Here is a 17,586-nt window from a genome sequence, read left to right on the forward strand (position 1 = left end):
ATAGATGTGTAATCACAACCACTTTTCTATCTAGCTAAGGGTTCCACACTCAATTCATTTTGTTCTCTTCGCAAACCTGGGCATTCCTGAACTTCTCTGCAAGTTACATCATTTCAACCCCCACCCCCATGCCCAAGTCTGAAGGATTTCCCTGACAATCACAGCTAATCATCAGCTGCTCTCTTTCCTTTACTGTGGATCAAGTGTGCCAACAAGCACCAATCTGGTTCCCATAAAGCCTCCAGCGATCTGGTATTACAAAGTAGTAGCCTCTATTTATTTGGGGAAGTTGACATGTTAAGAAAAAAAAAAATAAAACCATAAAAACACACACACACACAGTTTGGCTTTCGGGTGACTGTTCAATAACAAACATGCATGGCAATCATATTTCTTTAAAAAATGGGTGTATTTTTTTCTAATCATGAAAAATATATTGCTTCCACCATATGGGACAACCAAGGACTCACCAACCGATTTAAGATGCAGCATATTGAGTTGACCATATGTTACAGTGCTGTTGAATAGCTGAGTGATTCATGCCCGTCACATTCTAGTATATCAATTAAAGCTCCTTGAAGTCTGCATGATTTGTGTCTCTGTTATTAAACCCTGCTAATTCATCCCACTTACACATCTGTTATAAATCTCTAGGAGTGCTGCATGATTCATGGCAATCTGTGAGCATACTACAGCAAATTCTTCTCCTTGTAATTAACAGGAAATTGTTTTACTGCCATGCAACGAATTTTTCAGTTATACTGCAAATGAACTCCTAAATGTGCGGTTCTTTCCTAAGAACTGACTTCTATCATTAGGCAATTAAAAAGTATTGCTTTGAACCAAAAGCTGTTAATCAAGAGAAATACAACTTAAACATTGCTTCAGAGCCAGGGAAATTTGACATGTTAGTTAAAAGTGTAAAATCATCTCTGTTGTGGAGAGAGCAAAATAAACAAATAAACAAAAACTCTCCATTTGCTCAGGATTTCACTGCTGCGCAGACACAAGAAGCACTGCCTAGAAACACTTGCTGAGACAAGTTTGCACAGATACTGTTTATCTTAGAAGTTACTTAAGTCATCTGTCATTATCAAATTTCTCAGATTGCTTTACACTTCTCTAATTGTGAAACCATGCCTTTATTCTTGAAATAAATAATTGGATAATTAGCCCAGTTGAATCATCAGAGGATCCCAGGGCTGTTCAAGTGTTCTTGTCAAAGGTGAAGCAAATTCATCTCAGCTCGCCTCTGCAGCTCTTCCAAGAGGCTTTGATTTCCCCCCACTTCCTTGGCAGCAGCCTCGAATTCATGAGTCCATACATCAAGTCGGGAGTTTAACAACAAATGGAATTAAATTCAAAGAAGGGAAACTAATTGAAGGACAGCCACAAAAGTGTTTGGTAATGTGCTTTTTAATATGGCATGCCACATTTGCATGATAATTTTTCCTTTTTAGCATGGAGCAGAAAGTGACTAGCTTAATGAGGGATTATTCAAGACAGGAAGGAACAAAATGCATTCATAACTAAGAACAAAGATTGTATTATGAAACAAAAACAGGCAACCTCCGAGAAGTAACGGGATGATTGGTTTATGCATTATGAATAAAATGATAGAAAAATATTTATATTAGTATTCACTAATGACTATATATACAAGATTGTTGTAATTAAAATTATAAATTAACATATTAAGAGTGCTTGTTTAATCACTCGGGGTCCTATTCACAATGAAGACTTATGTACCTGCATGCAAAACAATGTGTTTTCAACCCAGCAGCAAACAGCATATACATTGTACTTTGGATTCTGTAAAAAAAGTAATGCATCACTAATTGCTATCTTAATGGGAGATAGGGGCTTCCAAGCTGGTAGGGCAGAGGTTAACGTATGACAGGCAGAGGAAATACCACATTGTTCCTCCAAGAACTCCAAAAGGAATCACTTAAGAAAGGCTGAAATGGTACTCCATTCTCAAAGAGTGAAAAGACAAAAGTTTACTAAAATAAAAGGATAATCTAAGAGCAGAAGTGACTCTAAAAGAACCCAGTCCATAGCTCTCAACCCTCATACTTCCAGAAGCAACAACTAAGCCATCCATGGCGATACTGGAAGATTTTGCAATAGAGAGTGATACAGTTACTCATGGAGAAAAGTCCCCACATTAGTTCTCAGGCTTTGTTACAGGCATGATAATGAAAGGAGTAGAAATGGAAGACTCTGGAAGAAACACATGATGCGTATTGCATAGCTAATTGAGAAAATATATTTAAATTGTAATTCTCAGAATTTTTGAATCTTCACAAATTTTGATTTTTGAAACTGATACTTAAGGAATAAACATACTTTCATGATTCAATGCTTTGAAAAGACTGAACAATACTTTTAACTTCTGTTGCTTTTTTTGGGGGGTTTGTTTTTGAATGGTCACTGGCATCTTTTAGTATCTGATAATGACAATACAAAATACATTAGATTTAAGAGTTACATTTCCTACAAATGCATTAGAATTTGTAAGAGTTATATATACCCTCTAAATTCTATTTGTCACTTAAAGAAACAGAACTGTAAGAGTTATAAAGTTCCAAGTTCAACTCTTACCCCTTTCCAATACCAAACCTGCAGACCACCCAAAGCATTGCCTTCTCATTGTTTGTAGCTATGACTTAATATCTGTGAGGTACCTGTGGATGTTTGATTTTAGAAAAAAATTAGAAAAAAGCTTACTTCCTGAAAATAAAGGAGGCGAGAGGGAAATTGGATGTGTACGTTGGCTTGGAATAGAACAAAGAAGTCCATGCTCTCTGATCTGAACATCCTTGACAGTGGTTATTTTATAACAAATCAAATGGCAATCAAAATAATTTTTTCTATTTGTATTTTTCATGTGACTTTGTTCTCTTGTACATGAAGAGTCAGAGAGCTCTGGCAAAATATGCTCACAATAAAGAATGAAACATTTTCTCAGAAAAACTCTAAAATGATATTTCCTTCAGAAAATAAAGATCTAAAAAGGAAAATGTTAATGTAATTTTAAAAATTAAAATTGAAGGAAAATTCTGTCAAAGAACCACACCATTATGAATTCTGCAGAGATTGTTTAATCCTTCAAGTCTCCACTTCTGTTCTGACCTCGCTAAACACAGTGTTGCCTGTAAGATGCCCAGTGACCCTGTGCTGTTTATAAGTCACCTTTCTCTTGCCATCCTGAGAACACAGGACAGTACAGCCACTGTCCTTCTAGAAGTCTCTTCCCTTGAATTTTCCGTTCCCACTTGTGCTGGTTCTTTTTTGCTGACTGACCATTTCTCAACACCCTCTAAAACCCTTTTCTTCTTCTTTCCAAAATGTAAACATTCACTGAGATGTGAACTTTTATTTGGAACTTTTTGCTATGCTTTTAGCTCCCATCTATATGCAGAGGATTAAAAAGTCTGAATCGCTCATGATTTGCATATTCTGTTGCTGGCTGGATAAAACTGCATGAATGTGGTCTGACTTAACACTCAGATGTTTATTCGTTTTTCCTCCACTATGTTTAATGGCATCACCATGGTCTACAGCATTCCCCTCCGGCATCAGTCCTTCTATTTCCTTAACTTTGACGTATTTGCCTTGCTCCTCCTCTATTCCTTTCTTTCAATCTTTGTTTATCTGATTTCCTCCTTGTTGGCCTTTTAGAAAAGTCTACTAGACTCCATTAACCATATCTATATTCCTCTGCCAAGAACCCCAAATTTTAACATGCCATTGCCTGCAACAGGGCCAGTCTCACGAACTGGGATGAGCACATGATATATGTTTAGCAGATACTTGCAAAGACGTTCACTAATGCTTTGCAGGCCAACTCCACTGCCACTTAATCTGATATAACTTCCCAGTCTCTGACATCAAAGTCCTTGATCCCATGTTCTGTTCCCATAGCTTTCTTGTACCCTTTCTCAATTGCACCCATGTGGTATCCCCATTTGTCAAATGCCAACACCTTCACACAGACACTATTAGATTACCTTTGAAACGCTCACGGGGCTTAAACTTATATCCCCTTAATCGACATTTACTGAATGAAGCATTCACAACAAAATATAGTAATGATAATTCTATATTTAAAAAAATATATATCGTTTCAAGCAAAGATTTGAAATGACTATCAAAATTTTGAATGACATTGTTCCTCCCCGAATGAAAAATAATGATTTTGGACTTCAGTTCTCCTAGAGTTTTTGCTGTTTAAGATTTTTTTTCAGGACTCACCATTGTTGGGTTTATGTTCCAATAGCATTAGAATTTCTCATGACTTCAACAACATTAGAAATTCTATATTTATAGTTGCTAAAAGTATTATTTAATAATTATGTCAATACTGGTAAAATAACTTTTATTGAGGGTATACTCTCTACTAAGCATTGCTTTAGATACCTACTGCACATGACTCTTTATCCTCACAAGTAACCTACAAAATAGGCTACCCCTACTTATATAGTGGACAAGTAAGGCACAGAGGTTACACGATTTACTCAGGAGATGGCAGAGACTAGCTTCAAGCCGTGGCATGATGGTCTACTATTTTTTCCCCCAAATATGTAAATTTCTATAGCAAAAAAGTCAATTAATTTGCACATGTCACAGCTTGCAGAAATAGGGGATGTTTCCAACTTCTATTTTTCAAGGATGAAGTGGCAGAAAGCAGATTAAGAGGGCTTAGGTTGGTTTAAACTTCGTTTATCTTCCAGTGGCCAGGAGTGGACTTAAGCCTCCTTGCCAGTAACTAAATGATGCTTCCTGGAGACCAGGTGCCTTGTTTTCCACGCCACAAGATCTTTGCTGCCACCAGTGAGTCGATATTAGCAAGATGTCATCACTGTGGCACTGAGCAGGGAGGACTCTGTCTTGCAGACATTTTTTCTCATTTTCCCTTTTCATCTATAGGATTCCAGTTTCTAGTGATCAGCACATGTGTCTTCAATTGCTGAAGTTTGCTGGTGTCTAAAAAAAGACTCACTAGCTCCCATGGGGAGGGGAGTCTAATGAATAGTGCTTGAAGTAATGGCATGGGAGGCACCCAAGAGAGGCACCGTGTGAGATACAGACTGGAGAAAGACCTGGGTGGGGAGATACTGGCATTGAAAATGTCACTGGGAGGGATGTCAGGGGAAGGTGAAAGGACAGCAACCAAGCAGTTGGGATAAGAATTAAGAATGTAAGTCAAAGCTACAAGAATATCTGGGAACCATATACCACAGAGGTCTGTAACCATGTTATACTATGGAGAGGCAGAAAATCCCCTAACAGTAAGGGATCCAGCACAAAGTGGACAGGCATTGTGTGGAGCCTTCAAGACTCTGTTACTGTTGGCTAGGTAGATGCTCTATCACATTCATCTCAGCTCTACTGCACACTCAAGTCCACTAACCTCCAGCACACTCAGGACATTTACATCTTGTGCTCTTATTTCTTCTTTCTCCAGCTCAAAAGACTTAGCTCTCAACTTTTACTCTCTAGATGCTAATTGTATCATTTTTTTCCTGCAGGAGATAGGCAATGTTTTTCCATGGTTGTCTATTTTAATAACTCTATGTTGATATAGTATACAAGAATAAATAATAGGTATACAGTCTGACAAGAGATTGGTGTTTTTTTTATACTAGGTACCCCTGAAATACATACACACATCTGAAATACACGTATAGTAAGTACATTTGTAAACACCAGCATTTCTGTTATAGAGGTTGTAAAACATAATATTCTAGTAGTTGGAACTCAGTCTCACTGATGGAAAATTTGAACAAATAAAATTATATGGATGGAATACTTTGAAACAAATATATTTTTCCAGAACTAAAACAAACAAACAAAAAATTAGAATTGGACCCAAAGATAATTAAGAAGGAATGTTTTGTTTATATAATATTTGCAACTCAGCTAGAAGTCTCTTAATTTCCTCACTTCTGAATATTTCCTTAAAAAGCACCAGCTCACTAACCCTGGATGGATTGATAACAAAAAATTCCATTTTAAAATATACTTAATGTCAATTTGTTTATACAAATGCTAGTAATAGCTGTAATTGGTTCTGTCTGAACGTACTTTATTCTAAGTGAAACAAGCAAAATTTTATATAAGCCATTTCCTACTAAGTTATCATGACTTATTTAAATTTCATAAATTTAGCAGCATCTTATTAATAATAAATAAATTGATAAGTATGCTACTGCCTTTTCAGAGCACTTCAGAATTTTTTAATATCTGCTGTTAGCTCATAAGACAGGAGAGGGCACTATCCCTCCCACCCCCCAAACAAGTCAAAATTAAGAGGGATATCACGAATCATACAACAAAGTCACCTAAACACTAGTAACAACTGTCAGGGTGCCATGGGAAACACAGTGGGACAGCGGATTCTATATGTAACTACATTTCTTACTCTGAAGGAGCTGCAGATCAGAGCATAGCACCTCTTAAACCCAATGGGTTTCTTTTTGCTTGTTTGTTTAATAATGTCAAACTTCATAACAGTCAGGGATAAGAGAAAAACAGAAAAGACAAGTACTGTGTCGCAAAATAGAGAATGAATTTGTATGTGCTTACTTATCAATACACAGTGTACTTTTCTGTGCATTAAGGCTTGCTTACCTGCTGCCAATGCATGTCCTGCTCCAGAAGAGCTGGTAGCACATCCAGCAGAAATACAGAGGACAACAGTAAAGTTGAATGTCTTACAAGGTCTCAGTTCTTCCCCAATATAAGGCCATTCATGGGATTTAGCCTGGTACGGTATCTTCAAGGCAAAAACAAATAAATAAGTGTGAGAAATGTACTCTTGGCAGTCAGAGTTCCATGAATAAAGAGGGGATTATTGCCAACCACTATTAAGAAAAGGGATTTTTTTTAGGAGTCTCCACAAGCTAGAATTTAATTGATAATTGTATAATCACACTGTTTTATGAGGTAATAATCAGGTTCCTGAGTGGATAAATGAGGGAACCAAGTTATTGCCTCGTAAAGCAGCATGGTTGTATGGTTATTGTCACCAATGGTAGAAATAGAGGCGACAATTTCATTTTCATCCTGGAAAAGTCCAAATGAAACCGTGGAACTGGCCCAAAGTAGCCAGAGCAGGGATGTCCACAGGCTATTTGAAAGAAGATAGCGTGTTAAATCAGCACCATCATTTTCTTTAAAATAAAAAGACTGAAGAGGGGAATGTACACATATTACTGAGCAGCCACAGGTCAATTCTCACTTAACATTTTTATAAAATACATATATATATAAAGCATGTACGATTAGATCAGTCACATTTTTAAAAATATCTTTAGTACATAATTTCCAATGAAAATGACAAAGTAGAGCAGAGGTTGCTGATAGCAGCTCCATCATCCATAAACAAATAATTAAACAATTAACACAGAGAGGTATTCCTATCATTGCAACCAGAGTTGATCAAAAGCAACCATGTAAATTTTCTTAGTCTATAACACAACCACTGAAAGTTATTTTCAGCAAAAGAAGGTATTGAATAAAGTTGACACCAATCACGAGTACAAAACTATTTTTCTAAGGCTTGGTGGTATATATAATTCATATGTAGAAATTTTCCATAACTATAAGTGCTGAATAACTGTAAAGGCTAGTGATACTCCATTTTAGGAACACAAATAAATTCATTTGGATCATTTGCCTGGCAACTGGTTACACATTGCATAACTCAAGTGAGATGTTCACAAGCAATGTGATTAGAAGACAAATTACAATATTTATATGACATTTTTAAAAAACAAAGGTGATTACAAAGAACCTAAAAATCTAGCACTAATTTAAATTTTGATGCTATTTTCTTGCAATTGCATTTAGAAATCAGGGGGGGAAATCATACTAAATTTTTAATATTTTATCTAATCCTAAATTGGTTATTGAGGTGTTAAGAATATGAAAACTCTCTTTAGTCCAAAGTGATACAAAACTTTATAGAATAAATAAAACTTTGAAATGAATATAGTTTACTAAATAGTGTTATGAGAGTCACCTGATTTATAACAACCGGGGTATTTAATGTGGATTTTTTAGAAAAGCAAGCAGTGTTAAGTATAAAATGCATTAAGGTATTGCCAATCCAGGAAGGTACATCATTTTGTAGGCCAAGTGTCTTTTAAAAAATACACAATGAAATAGGTCAAGAATCAGAAAATATGTATGGAAATACTACTTCTGATGGGCTTTTACTTCTCTCCATATCAATGTTATAGAAGACATGAATTTTAAAAGACCTTATAGCTTGTAGCACATAAAACCACCACTCTGATAAATTTGTCTTTCTAATGTTCATATAGTCACTTTACATGTCTTGAAAGAATTATCTATTTGGAAGTTTTCTGTGGGAGAAATCTTTAGAGAAGTGGGAAGAACTCTGTAGGAGACTGTAATAAATTGATAATTTCACCACTGGTCTCTATATAGGGTCTATATATTTCCTCTGCCACATTCTTAGTCCAAGATTCCTTTACCATAATTTGTGGGTTTTTTGTTTTGTTTTGTTTTGTTTTAAGATTTATTTATTTGTGCATACAGAACTGGGGTACAGGCCAGAGGCTCTGGGGCGGCTAGAGGATTCGCCAGAGACAGAGTGGGGAGTAGAACAGGCAGATCAATGAAGCACACTGCTAAGGGGAGAAGCGGGCGGGTCAGGAGAGGTATGCTGCGCCATGTGGTCACCTCCGGGGCAGGCGGAAATCGAACTCATGCGGAAGTGGCTTTAGCTTCTCGGTGCTGCGCTTTAACCCGCTGCGCCACCAGGGAGGGCCTTTTGTTTGTTTTTTAACAATGGACTTTCCCCATAAATTTTGGCTACTTTTTCACCAAAGGTTTTTAATTACAAATTTAATTAATGAGGTGAAAATTCTGACTTTGTTGCTCTTGACTAGACTTCCCTAACTGTGCAAATAAGTAGATAGATGTTCATGCAAGAAAGAAAATAAAGGTCATAAATTGTTCTAGTTCAACAACAGGGGAAAGACTTCTAAACAAAAGATTTATATCTGCCATTTGGTTAATATTAAAAAGATTTTCCTTGCCCATGAAATGATAGCCATTTTACAAACCACATGTAATACATTATCCTATTTGTAATAACAATATCTAATGTTTATCTGCCCTTTAAGTTCCACAAATGATATAGGTAAGCAGAAATTGTTTCCCCAATTTTTGAGTGAATAAAACCTGAAACACATTTGCTTAATATCATTGGCAATTGGCAGAATTAGGATACAAACAACCAAAAAAGTAGACTTCAAAGTCTATATTTTTATAAAATGATTGCTATATAAAAGGTCTGTTTTCTTATTTTTTAATAGAATACTATAGAGCAAGTAACAGTGAACTGCACATTATATAAGGAAAGTTTACCAAATAAAAGAACAGAAAAAGCTATAACACAGTATAATATCGAAGACCCAGAATAGTGAAGACAACTTTAAATCCCATAATGTATTGGACTAGAAACTAAATGGCTCAAGTTTACTGATACACATTCTACTAGCTGTGTTTTTATTGTGTGAGGTAGTTGCCAGTTGGTTGGCACTTAGGAGGAGCCCAATGGGAAGTGACAGAGAAAGCCAATGCCCACTGGTTCCTCTGGCTTCAAGATGTATGTGTGCTTTCAACATAGACTCAGAAGGGGGCAAAGCCCTCAGCTGTGAGCAGGACAGTGTCTCCCACCACCTCCAGTTCACACAGAACAGCAGAACCTGATCTTATTTGGAAACATGTTCTTAGCTCCTTCTGGACAAAGGGAGGCCCTACAATCCAACACCTGGCCTCTTTACAGAAAACATGACAGGATTACACAGACCCTGAGACAGACACAGGGAGAGACCCGGAGGTCTGCTGCAAGGAAGAGAGCAGGAAGGCAGCTCTCCTGGAATCTTGGCTGTCTTCTGGAATTTGTTGTACATCATTACTGAATAACACTGGTTTACAGTACTATACGTGGCTCTGAGGTGTAGACCACACCTCTTTAGGTGTCTATCACTACTCTAGACCACCACTGAGGCAGCCCAATGGGCACCATGTCCTCCACCGCAGCCCAATGGGCATCATGGCCTCAATGCTGCAGTCAGAATTCTAGAGTTTATCTGTTTGGTTTTCTCTGACCCTTTGCTTTGTTTCTCTATATTCCCTATTTAAATGAAATCATCTGGAAGTCTTTTTCCTTCTGACTCATTTTGCTTTTCGCATTCTCTCTTCTGATTCCATCATGTTATCACAAATCTTCTTCTGCTAGCTGAGTAGTATTCCAGTATGTCTATGCAACTCATCATCTTTATCCACTCATCAGCCTGGGACACATAGATGGTTTCCATGATCTGGCTGCTGTAAAGAGTGCTGTAGTGAACATAGGAGTGCTTATAAACCTTCAAAATTGAGTTTTTGGCCTGCCGTCAGACTTCTGGCTCCCAGAACTGTGAGAAAAGAAATTTCTGATGTTTTGTATCATTCATACTTTGTTGATTCATTACAAGAGTTCCAGGAAAGTAATACAATGAGGTAAAAAGATCCAACTGTTGACGAAAGGATAATTTCAGCTCAAGCATGCTGCAGAGGATGTGATTAGGTTCTGTTATTTTTGCATCATAGTTCAATTTCATGTTGTATTCATTCCTGCATTTTTGACAGGTGTTTCTGAAGAAACTCCCCAATAAACCTCTGGTCTTTAAATTAGCGCAGCATCTTTTCCTGAGGAAACTGATCTGAGACAGTGGTTGCAAGAGTGGCTCTGAGAAGGAAACTCTACAATGATATTTTGGGGCTAGATGACCAGTCAGCTGTTGGCAGTGAGCACCTCATCCCAGGCAGGGTGGCGTGTTGAGAACTGCTTGTATGTTCCAGTGGTGCAGTTGAACACTTTCATCAGTGATGGTACTCTCACCTGGGGTGAATTACCAGGGGGAGGAAGATCACTGGCTTGGTGGAACTGCTAACTATATAGACTATTGTGAGGAAAGTAGGACTTTCCATTTTTGTTAATATTAGAAAGGACTGTGGGATCAGCTGACTTTTGCTGGATTCTATCAATGCAAAGTTGAAAGACAAAAAAGATGTGAAGGTTTTTAATCAATTAAGGCAAAACGCAAAAACCTCCTGGGTAGGATTGCTACTCAGTATCAATAACATCCCACTAAGTTGGCCAGACCAACAAGAAATAGCACATATGTAAAGGTGTTGGTAAAATTTGCAGCTCCAGAGAGTACAAGGTAGACTTTTTGAATACTAATGGGGCTGCTCCATCCGTGCAGAAAGTGGGGGTCCCTGAACTGGAGACATGAGGGGGGCACCACCTGCAAGGCCGACATCAAATTACTGCATCTTGCATCTACCACCACTAGGAAGGAAGGTGTGCTAGACCTCACGGTTGGAGTACAGCATATTCCATACTTTGGGAATACTGTTCAGACCAAGTTACTGTAAAGTACAGATGTGACCAGCTCCTCCTAGAAGAGGAGAGGGCTCTGCAGCAGTTAAGATTCTGTCTAAGCAGGCACAGTGGCCTACAAATTTGTATATACAACTGAGCAGATGCTATGGTGTGAGCACTCTTGCTGGGTTCTATTAATGGATCAAAGAAAGATGACCAACTTCCTGAGTGTAGCAGGAAAAAGATCCACCAAAAGGATCATGGGAGTGGCCTGTAAAGTCTGGTAGAAGGAGATATCACACAATGGAAATTAAATACCATTTGCCACACAGTTCCAGGCACGTGAGTGGACCTTGGTAAAGGGACAGCATCTGCATAAGGAACAATAAGTGGCCATGCAGCCAGGGTCACTTTCCACAAGTTCATTTTTTTTCAGACATGTCAAGTTTTACTGTTAGGTAACAGAAATTCATCATAAAATGGAAACAGGTATCTGGGAAAGGGCACAAGCTCAGTCAGGAGACAAAAACATTGTACAAGTTCAGACCCATGCATCACACACCATTTCTTGACTAGTGGTTAAACTCAGCTATACTTCTGGTTTCCAGGAGGTCCCTCAAGAGCTGAGAGCACAGGTGAAGACAGGCTTGTCCACAAATGTGTTGTCTTTATTGTTATGAGTCAAGCAGCTAGCTGTTCTATGGTCCCATTCAGGGGTGTTCCTAAAGACTCTTTGGGCAGACCTTTAGAACTTCATCCATTTGGACAGAGAGGGATGAGTCCCCAGGTAAAACACAACACATAGCAGTGACTTCGTTTCACTGCTCATGGACACGAAAGAAAAAAGCTTGGATCAAGAATTCCAGGGAAGAAGAATGTAGATAAAGCCATGGGCATGAAAACAGTGGAGGTCTTGTTAAGTCACGCAAATGTCCACCAAAGAGCACCTCCCTCAGAAGAGGTGATACAGTCACATGGGCAGAGTGACACTGACACAGGCCAGGCTCTGTCATCGGCCACCCCCATGTTATCAAGTGGGGTAAATGAATACACTGGCCAGAGAGGCTAGAAAGTAGCAAAAACACTCATCCTCCAAAGCTGTTATCTTTAAATGATTACATCTATGTACAGCAAAGCACTATAACTCTGAGCCATGACTATTGTCTTAATACTGCTGGCTGGAATACAAATTACAGGAAGGTAGTGTGTCACCATATATCCAGAACTTGAATATGCTATAATCTTTGTTATAAGCTATGATCACTTCTATTGCTCAGATTTTTTAATAAGGAAATACAATATGCAAAGTGGATATAAACGGTCTTTGTGTCAATGTTGTTTATATCTTCAAATCAACTAATAGAGCATCAATATAGTATTTTATGTCCTAATTCTATATTACACAGCTACTGAGAGTCAACTTCTTGCAGGATATCTATGGAGATATGTTAAGTGGGAAAAGTCGATATTTAGAAATAAAACTAAGCCACGTTTGTTTTAATAGAGGCTTATATTAGAAAAACTATGTTATAAAATATGGAGCGCCTGATAACCTGATATTATATAAAGGAACAAAATGCCACATTTAAGGGTCACAAAAGGGAACATTCTATTGAGGATTTCTGCAAACTCAGAAAAAAACATCAAGATGAAGCCATAATTTCATTTTTAAAAGACAGTCACTGAATAATACAGTACCTGGGAAGACACCACCAGGCTGAACTGCTGAGGTGACTCTTCAGATGGCATGTGGATGCCACACCCCACAACTTTTCCTCTTGTGACATTATCCGCTGGCTTCTCCCAGTAAACATTGAGAGAGTGTGGGGAGAAAGGGGAGACTGAAGGAGGGGTGATGAACACAGGTGCTGCCAAGGTAACCCCAAGAACAAAGTGATGAATGCCTACTACACACATTCTAGTGCATGTACTATAAAACATAACAAAATCTGCATTCCCTTCCTTACCTTTTTTAAAAAATCCAAAAATATGCTGGATATGAACAGAAAAACTATTCCCTCATTTATGCCATCTACAGGGATGTTCTCTATCTTCATATTATGAACAGAGACATTTTCCATTACCAAAATAAAAAAAAAGAGAGATTGAGATTCCTGTGTTCATAAAGATAACTAGCAGATAATTGGGTAGGAAACCATCTATCTTATGAATTATTTAAAGGGAGAAGTTACAAAAACCAAATATGTCTCAGTCCACAAAGTTCATAACATATTGGATTTCGTAAGTAGAGAGGTATTTCACTGAGCCAAACCAATAGAGCTGGGAGAATATTACTCTTCAGAACGATGTAAATCTACAATGTTCTAAATAACCCCAAAGAAATGTTAAAAGTTTTCAATAAATCTTGATTGAAGTGTTCAGGGTACATACACAGATACATTCTCCCCCTGCCATCCTCAAGATCTTAATATGGATTTTAAATGCGCTAACCAAAGGTGTATTATCAAAGGAGCTCATCGCACTTTCATTAGCCAGTGACCCATAAGATTATGAGGGTCCACTACTGCAGCTTCACCCATCACTTTTCATTTCTGACCTTGATTTTCCCCTTCCAGAATGCCATGGCTCATCACTTGTGCTATCACGGCACCATTATTTGTCCAAGATGGCTGGTAGTCATTAAGAGATGCTCCAGCACAATGCACATTTTATTCATGAAATGATTCCCTTGGACATCAACCTACAGTTTCACTTACCCTCCACAGCCCTAATAGATCCAATTAAAGCAGGACTTGATTTCTCTGGATATCCACAGATTTCAAAGCATAACAAAAGTGTAGTATTTTGGTCAAAGGCTTGTGAAATTTGACTTGAATTTAAATTTAACATGGAAGATGGAAGATTGAAAATGTCTCCCTTGCCTTAACGAGCCTATCTCAAGAATTTAAAATTTTCAGCCTCCATCCTTACCATGTTGACAATTGATTGTAAGCACACTTGTGCATTACAGTTTTGACAGGTGGCAGTCTGTTGTTAGGTACAATTGAGTACCTAACCTGCTTTGGAAAGAGAAATAAAAACAAAATTGGATTTGTGAAACTGCAAACAGTTTTCTCTTTCATTGGACATAAACTGTTCTGAATTTGGAGTAAGAAAGGACATATGGCCAACCCACTTCAGGACTGGAAACCAATTGCTAATTTTGGCAAATATTCCCCAAAGATGATAACTACAGTTAAGTCGTCTTTCCCTCCTTCAGCATTTTCCCCCTAAAACTTGTCACAAATTCTTTATGACCTTGAGTTATTTAGGTAGCCAACTGCTAGGTTAAATTTTATTTGGCTTATGGACATTTAGAATTCTTGCTTTTCAAAATGTACTTTACGCGTTTGATATTATTTGAGGTATTTTCATTCACAAGTTTTAAAAATAGGTTCAAAGCATTGCTCTTCACCTGATCCTCCTGTTCTTTCTGAAGCCCGGGCAGAAGCCACACTGCCAGCCAGTCCCCCAAACTGGTACTGGGTGTAGGGTGCCAAGTCGGCGATGGTCCTGGAGGTCAATGGAGTCTTTCCTGCCTTTTTAGTGGCTGATTCTGCAGAGGGATGAGGACTGGCCCAGCCACTGCTCTGAAACACTCGAGGTTCTGCTGAGGTGTCTCTCCCATTTGCTCTCAATCTTTTCACGTACACTTCATATCTTGTAATTACTCCTAGAAGAATGAAACAGTATCCATCAGACAAACTCTGTTTTGGCATGGATGAGTTCAATGAAAGCATGCAGGCTTTTCATTATTCTTCTGACTAGATTTCCTGCTCAATTCCACCGTAATCTAGAAGACAGGTTCAGATAAGAAAAACAAAAAACCATGAACAGGTGGATTGAAGAACATTTCAACCATTTCTGAATGGTGTATTCAGGTGAACAATTTAAAGGGAGAGACGAACACAAAGTAACTATAACTCATGATAGATACACTTAATCTTTTTCAGGATGAATGGTTCTGATTTTACTAAGAAGGGTTACTTCCTTTTGGGGAATGAGTCACTGTATCTCAATGAGTTTCTTTTCAAAAACTGAGGTCTTATTTTGGTTTTGTGTAAAACATAAACTGTTTGCACAAACATTAGAATATCATTGCTAATTTCTGTCCAGTTCTATCAAGTAATTTAAAAAGTTGAAGAAGAAAGGTTTTGCCATAATATGTACGTGATATTAAATTACTAAAACTCTATGAATGTGTGTCTGGCCTATATAACCAAGGGTTCAATTGTATGAACACAAAAATTAACTTAATGGAGTCAGCTAGCCTATATACATATTTTTTGTATTATTTAATCTCTTTTTCTTGCTCAAAAGAGAAAATTTACTGCTTATGGGTGCCCTAACTTGTGACACAGTCAAATATAATGCATTTCATAAGTGAGTTTTAAATTAGAAACGTCATTTGTATTGTGGCAGATGTCATTAGGAGCAAAAATAATATTAGCCTTTTAAGGAGCAATTTAAATGAATGGAATTTATTATTAGATTAAAGAAATGCACTTGTTCTACTAACCAGGACAAATAGTATCTTCTTTTTTTTTTCCAGTGTTATTTCTCAATTATTTTATCCCATGCTATTACAATGAATACAATTGCCAAACTCACACTATTATCATCCCAAGGCCTAGATTCTCATTCATATTTTCCCCAAGAAGGGGCTAGTGAGTGTCTGAATTCCTACCATTTGGTTCCCTGGGTGGAGACCATTCCACATGAAGTTCCGTGGGACAGCTCTTGGACACCTCGGGGGCACCTGGTTCTTGGGGAGGTGACTGAGTGGTGGTCACCATGAGGGGTGAGCTTTGTAGACAGCCCCCACTTGTGCAGGACTGCATAGGAGAATAGTGCTTAGTGACTGGGGCCAGATTCCAGATGATGGCCAAGGCTTCATGCGCTTCACAGGGAGCAAACAGGTGGATACCACCTGCAGGTGCACAGGACAAAACCTCTCTCTCCATAGGACCACGATGATTGGAGGGTGTGGCGCAGGGATGCATAACTACAGCTGAAGCAACAGTAACAAGAGAACTGAGGCTCAAGCTTCCCTCGGGAATTCCTGCAACTGTCCTGTAGGAGGCACCTGTGCTCCCCCTTAAACCAGGCACACTGATGGTCGCGATGTGGTCAGAGGAGGACGGAAATGGAGACAGGGGAGTATCTGAGAAGTGCTGAGTATCTGAAAAGAAAAAAGGCAGAAAACAATCACATTTCACAAATTAGTGAAATAGCACTTCCAGTTGTCTCCCTGCTGTTACTTGATGACATAAAACAATCCACTCGGTTGTATAAACAGTTCTTTAAAAAATAAATAAATAAATAAAGTAGGGCCCTCCCCCAAGGGGATTGCAACTGGGATAGAAAAATGCACAACATGATGTAAAAATAAACTACTATATTGAAAAAAAATATGGCCCTCCTTGGTGGCACAATGGGTTAGAACACAGCACTATGAAGCTATCGGCAGCAGTGTCATCGCAGCAGGCAGACCTCTACTGACCTACCTGCTGCTCCCCTTTGCAGTGTATTTCAGTCAGCCTGCCTATTCTGCTCCCCTCTCTTTCTTTGGTGAACCCTCTCAACCCCCTCACCTCTGACCAGTACCCCAGTTCTGTATGCATAAATCACAGATTTTTAAAGACTTATTTACTTATTCATACAGAACTGGGGTACAGGCCAGAGGGGCAGGGGTCCTGTAGGGGGGGCGGTGAGAGGATTCACCAGAGACAGAGTGGGGAGCAGAACAGGCAGATCAATGAAGTATACTGCTGAGGGGAGCAGCGGGCGAGACAGGAGAGGTCTGCCGCAGCCCGGGTCAGGTCCAGGGCTGGGGATCCAACTCTCGCTTGAAGTGGCTCTGGATAACTTTAGAGTGCTGCGCTTTAACCTGTTGGGCTACTAGGGAGAGGCCAAATAAATGCATCTTTTTAAAAAAATAAAGTACTGTCTACAGCTCTAATAGGTAGTATATAATAAAAGCCTTTTTTAATGAAGAGTATTTTGAAGGTGTTGAAGCTCTTATATTGTTCTTTATATGGGAAGGCGTGTTTTTCATAGAAGGTAGAGAAAGTTCTATGAAGCAGAAATAACTGTGTGTCACTAATGTACCTGGGTGACTGGTTACTTTACCCATCACATTACATTAACACCCTAGACCAAGGGCTGGGACA

General features: G+C 38.5%; 1 protein-coding gene across 1 annotated transcript in view; it reads right to left on the reverse strand.

The window, feature by feature from the left end:
• The window catches only part of USH2A (Usher syndrome 2A (autosomal recessive, mild)), a 589,735-nt gene that overhangs the window by 429,463 nt on the left and 142,686 nt on the right, over positions 1-17,586 (reverse strand). The window contains 4 exon segments of the mRNA XM_004685238.1: positions 6,637-6,781; positions 13,112-13,281; positions 14,829-15,086; positions 16,101-16,595. Of these exon segments, the coding sequence (XP_004685295.1) occupies positions 6,637-6,781; positions 13,112-13,281; positions 14,829-15,086; positions 16,101-16,595 (1,068 nt within the window).

Source organism: Condylura cristata, unplaced genomic scaffold (genome assembly GCF_000260355.1).
Source record: "Condylura cristata isolate star-nosed mole 26May11 unplaced genomic scaffold, ConCri1.0 scaffold00018, whole genome shotgun sequence".
In the NCBI taxonomy this organism is placed as follows: Eukaryota; Metazoa; Chordata; class Mammalia; order Eulipotyphla; family Talpidae; genus Condylura; species Condylura cristata.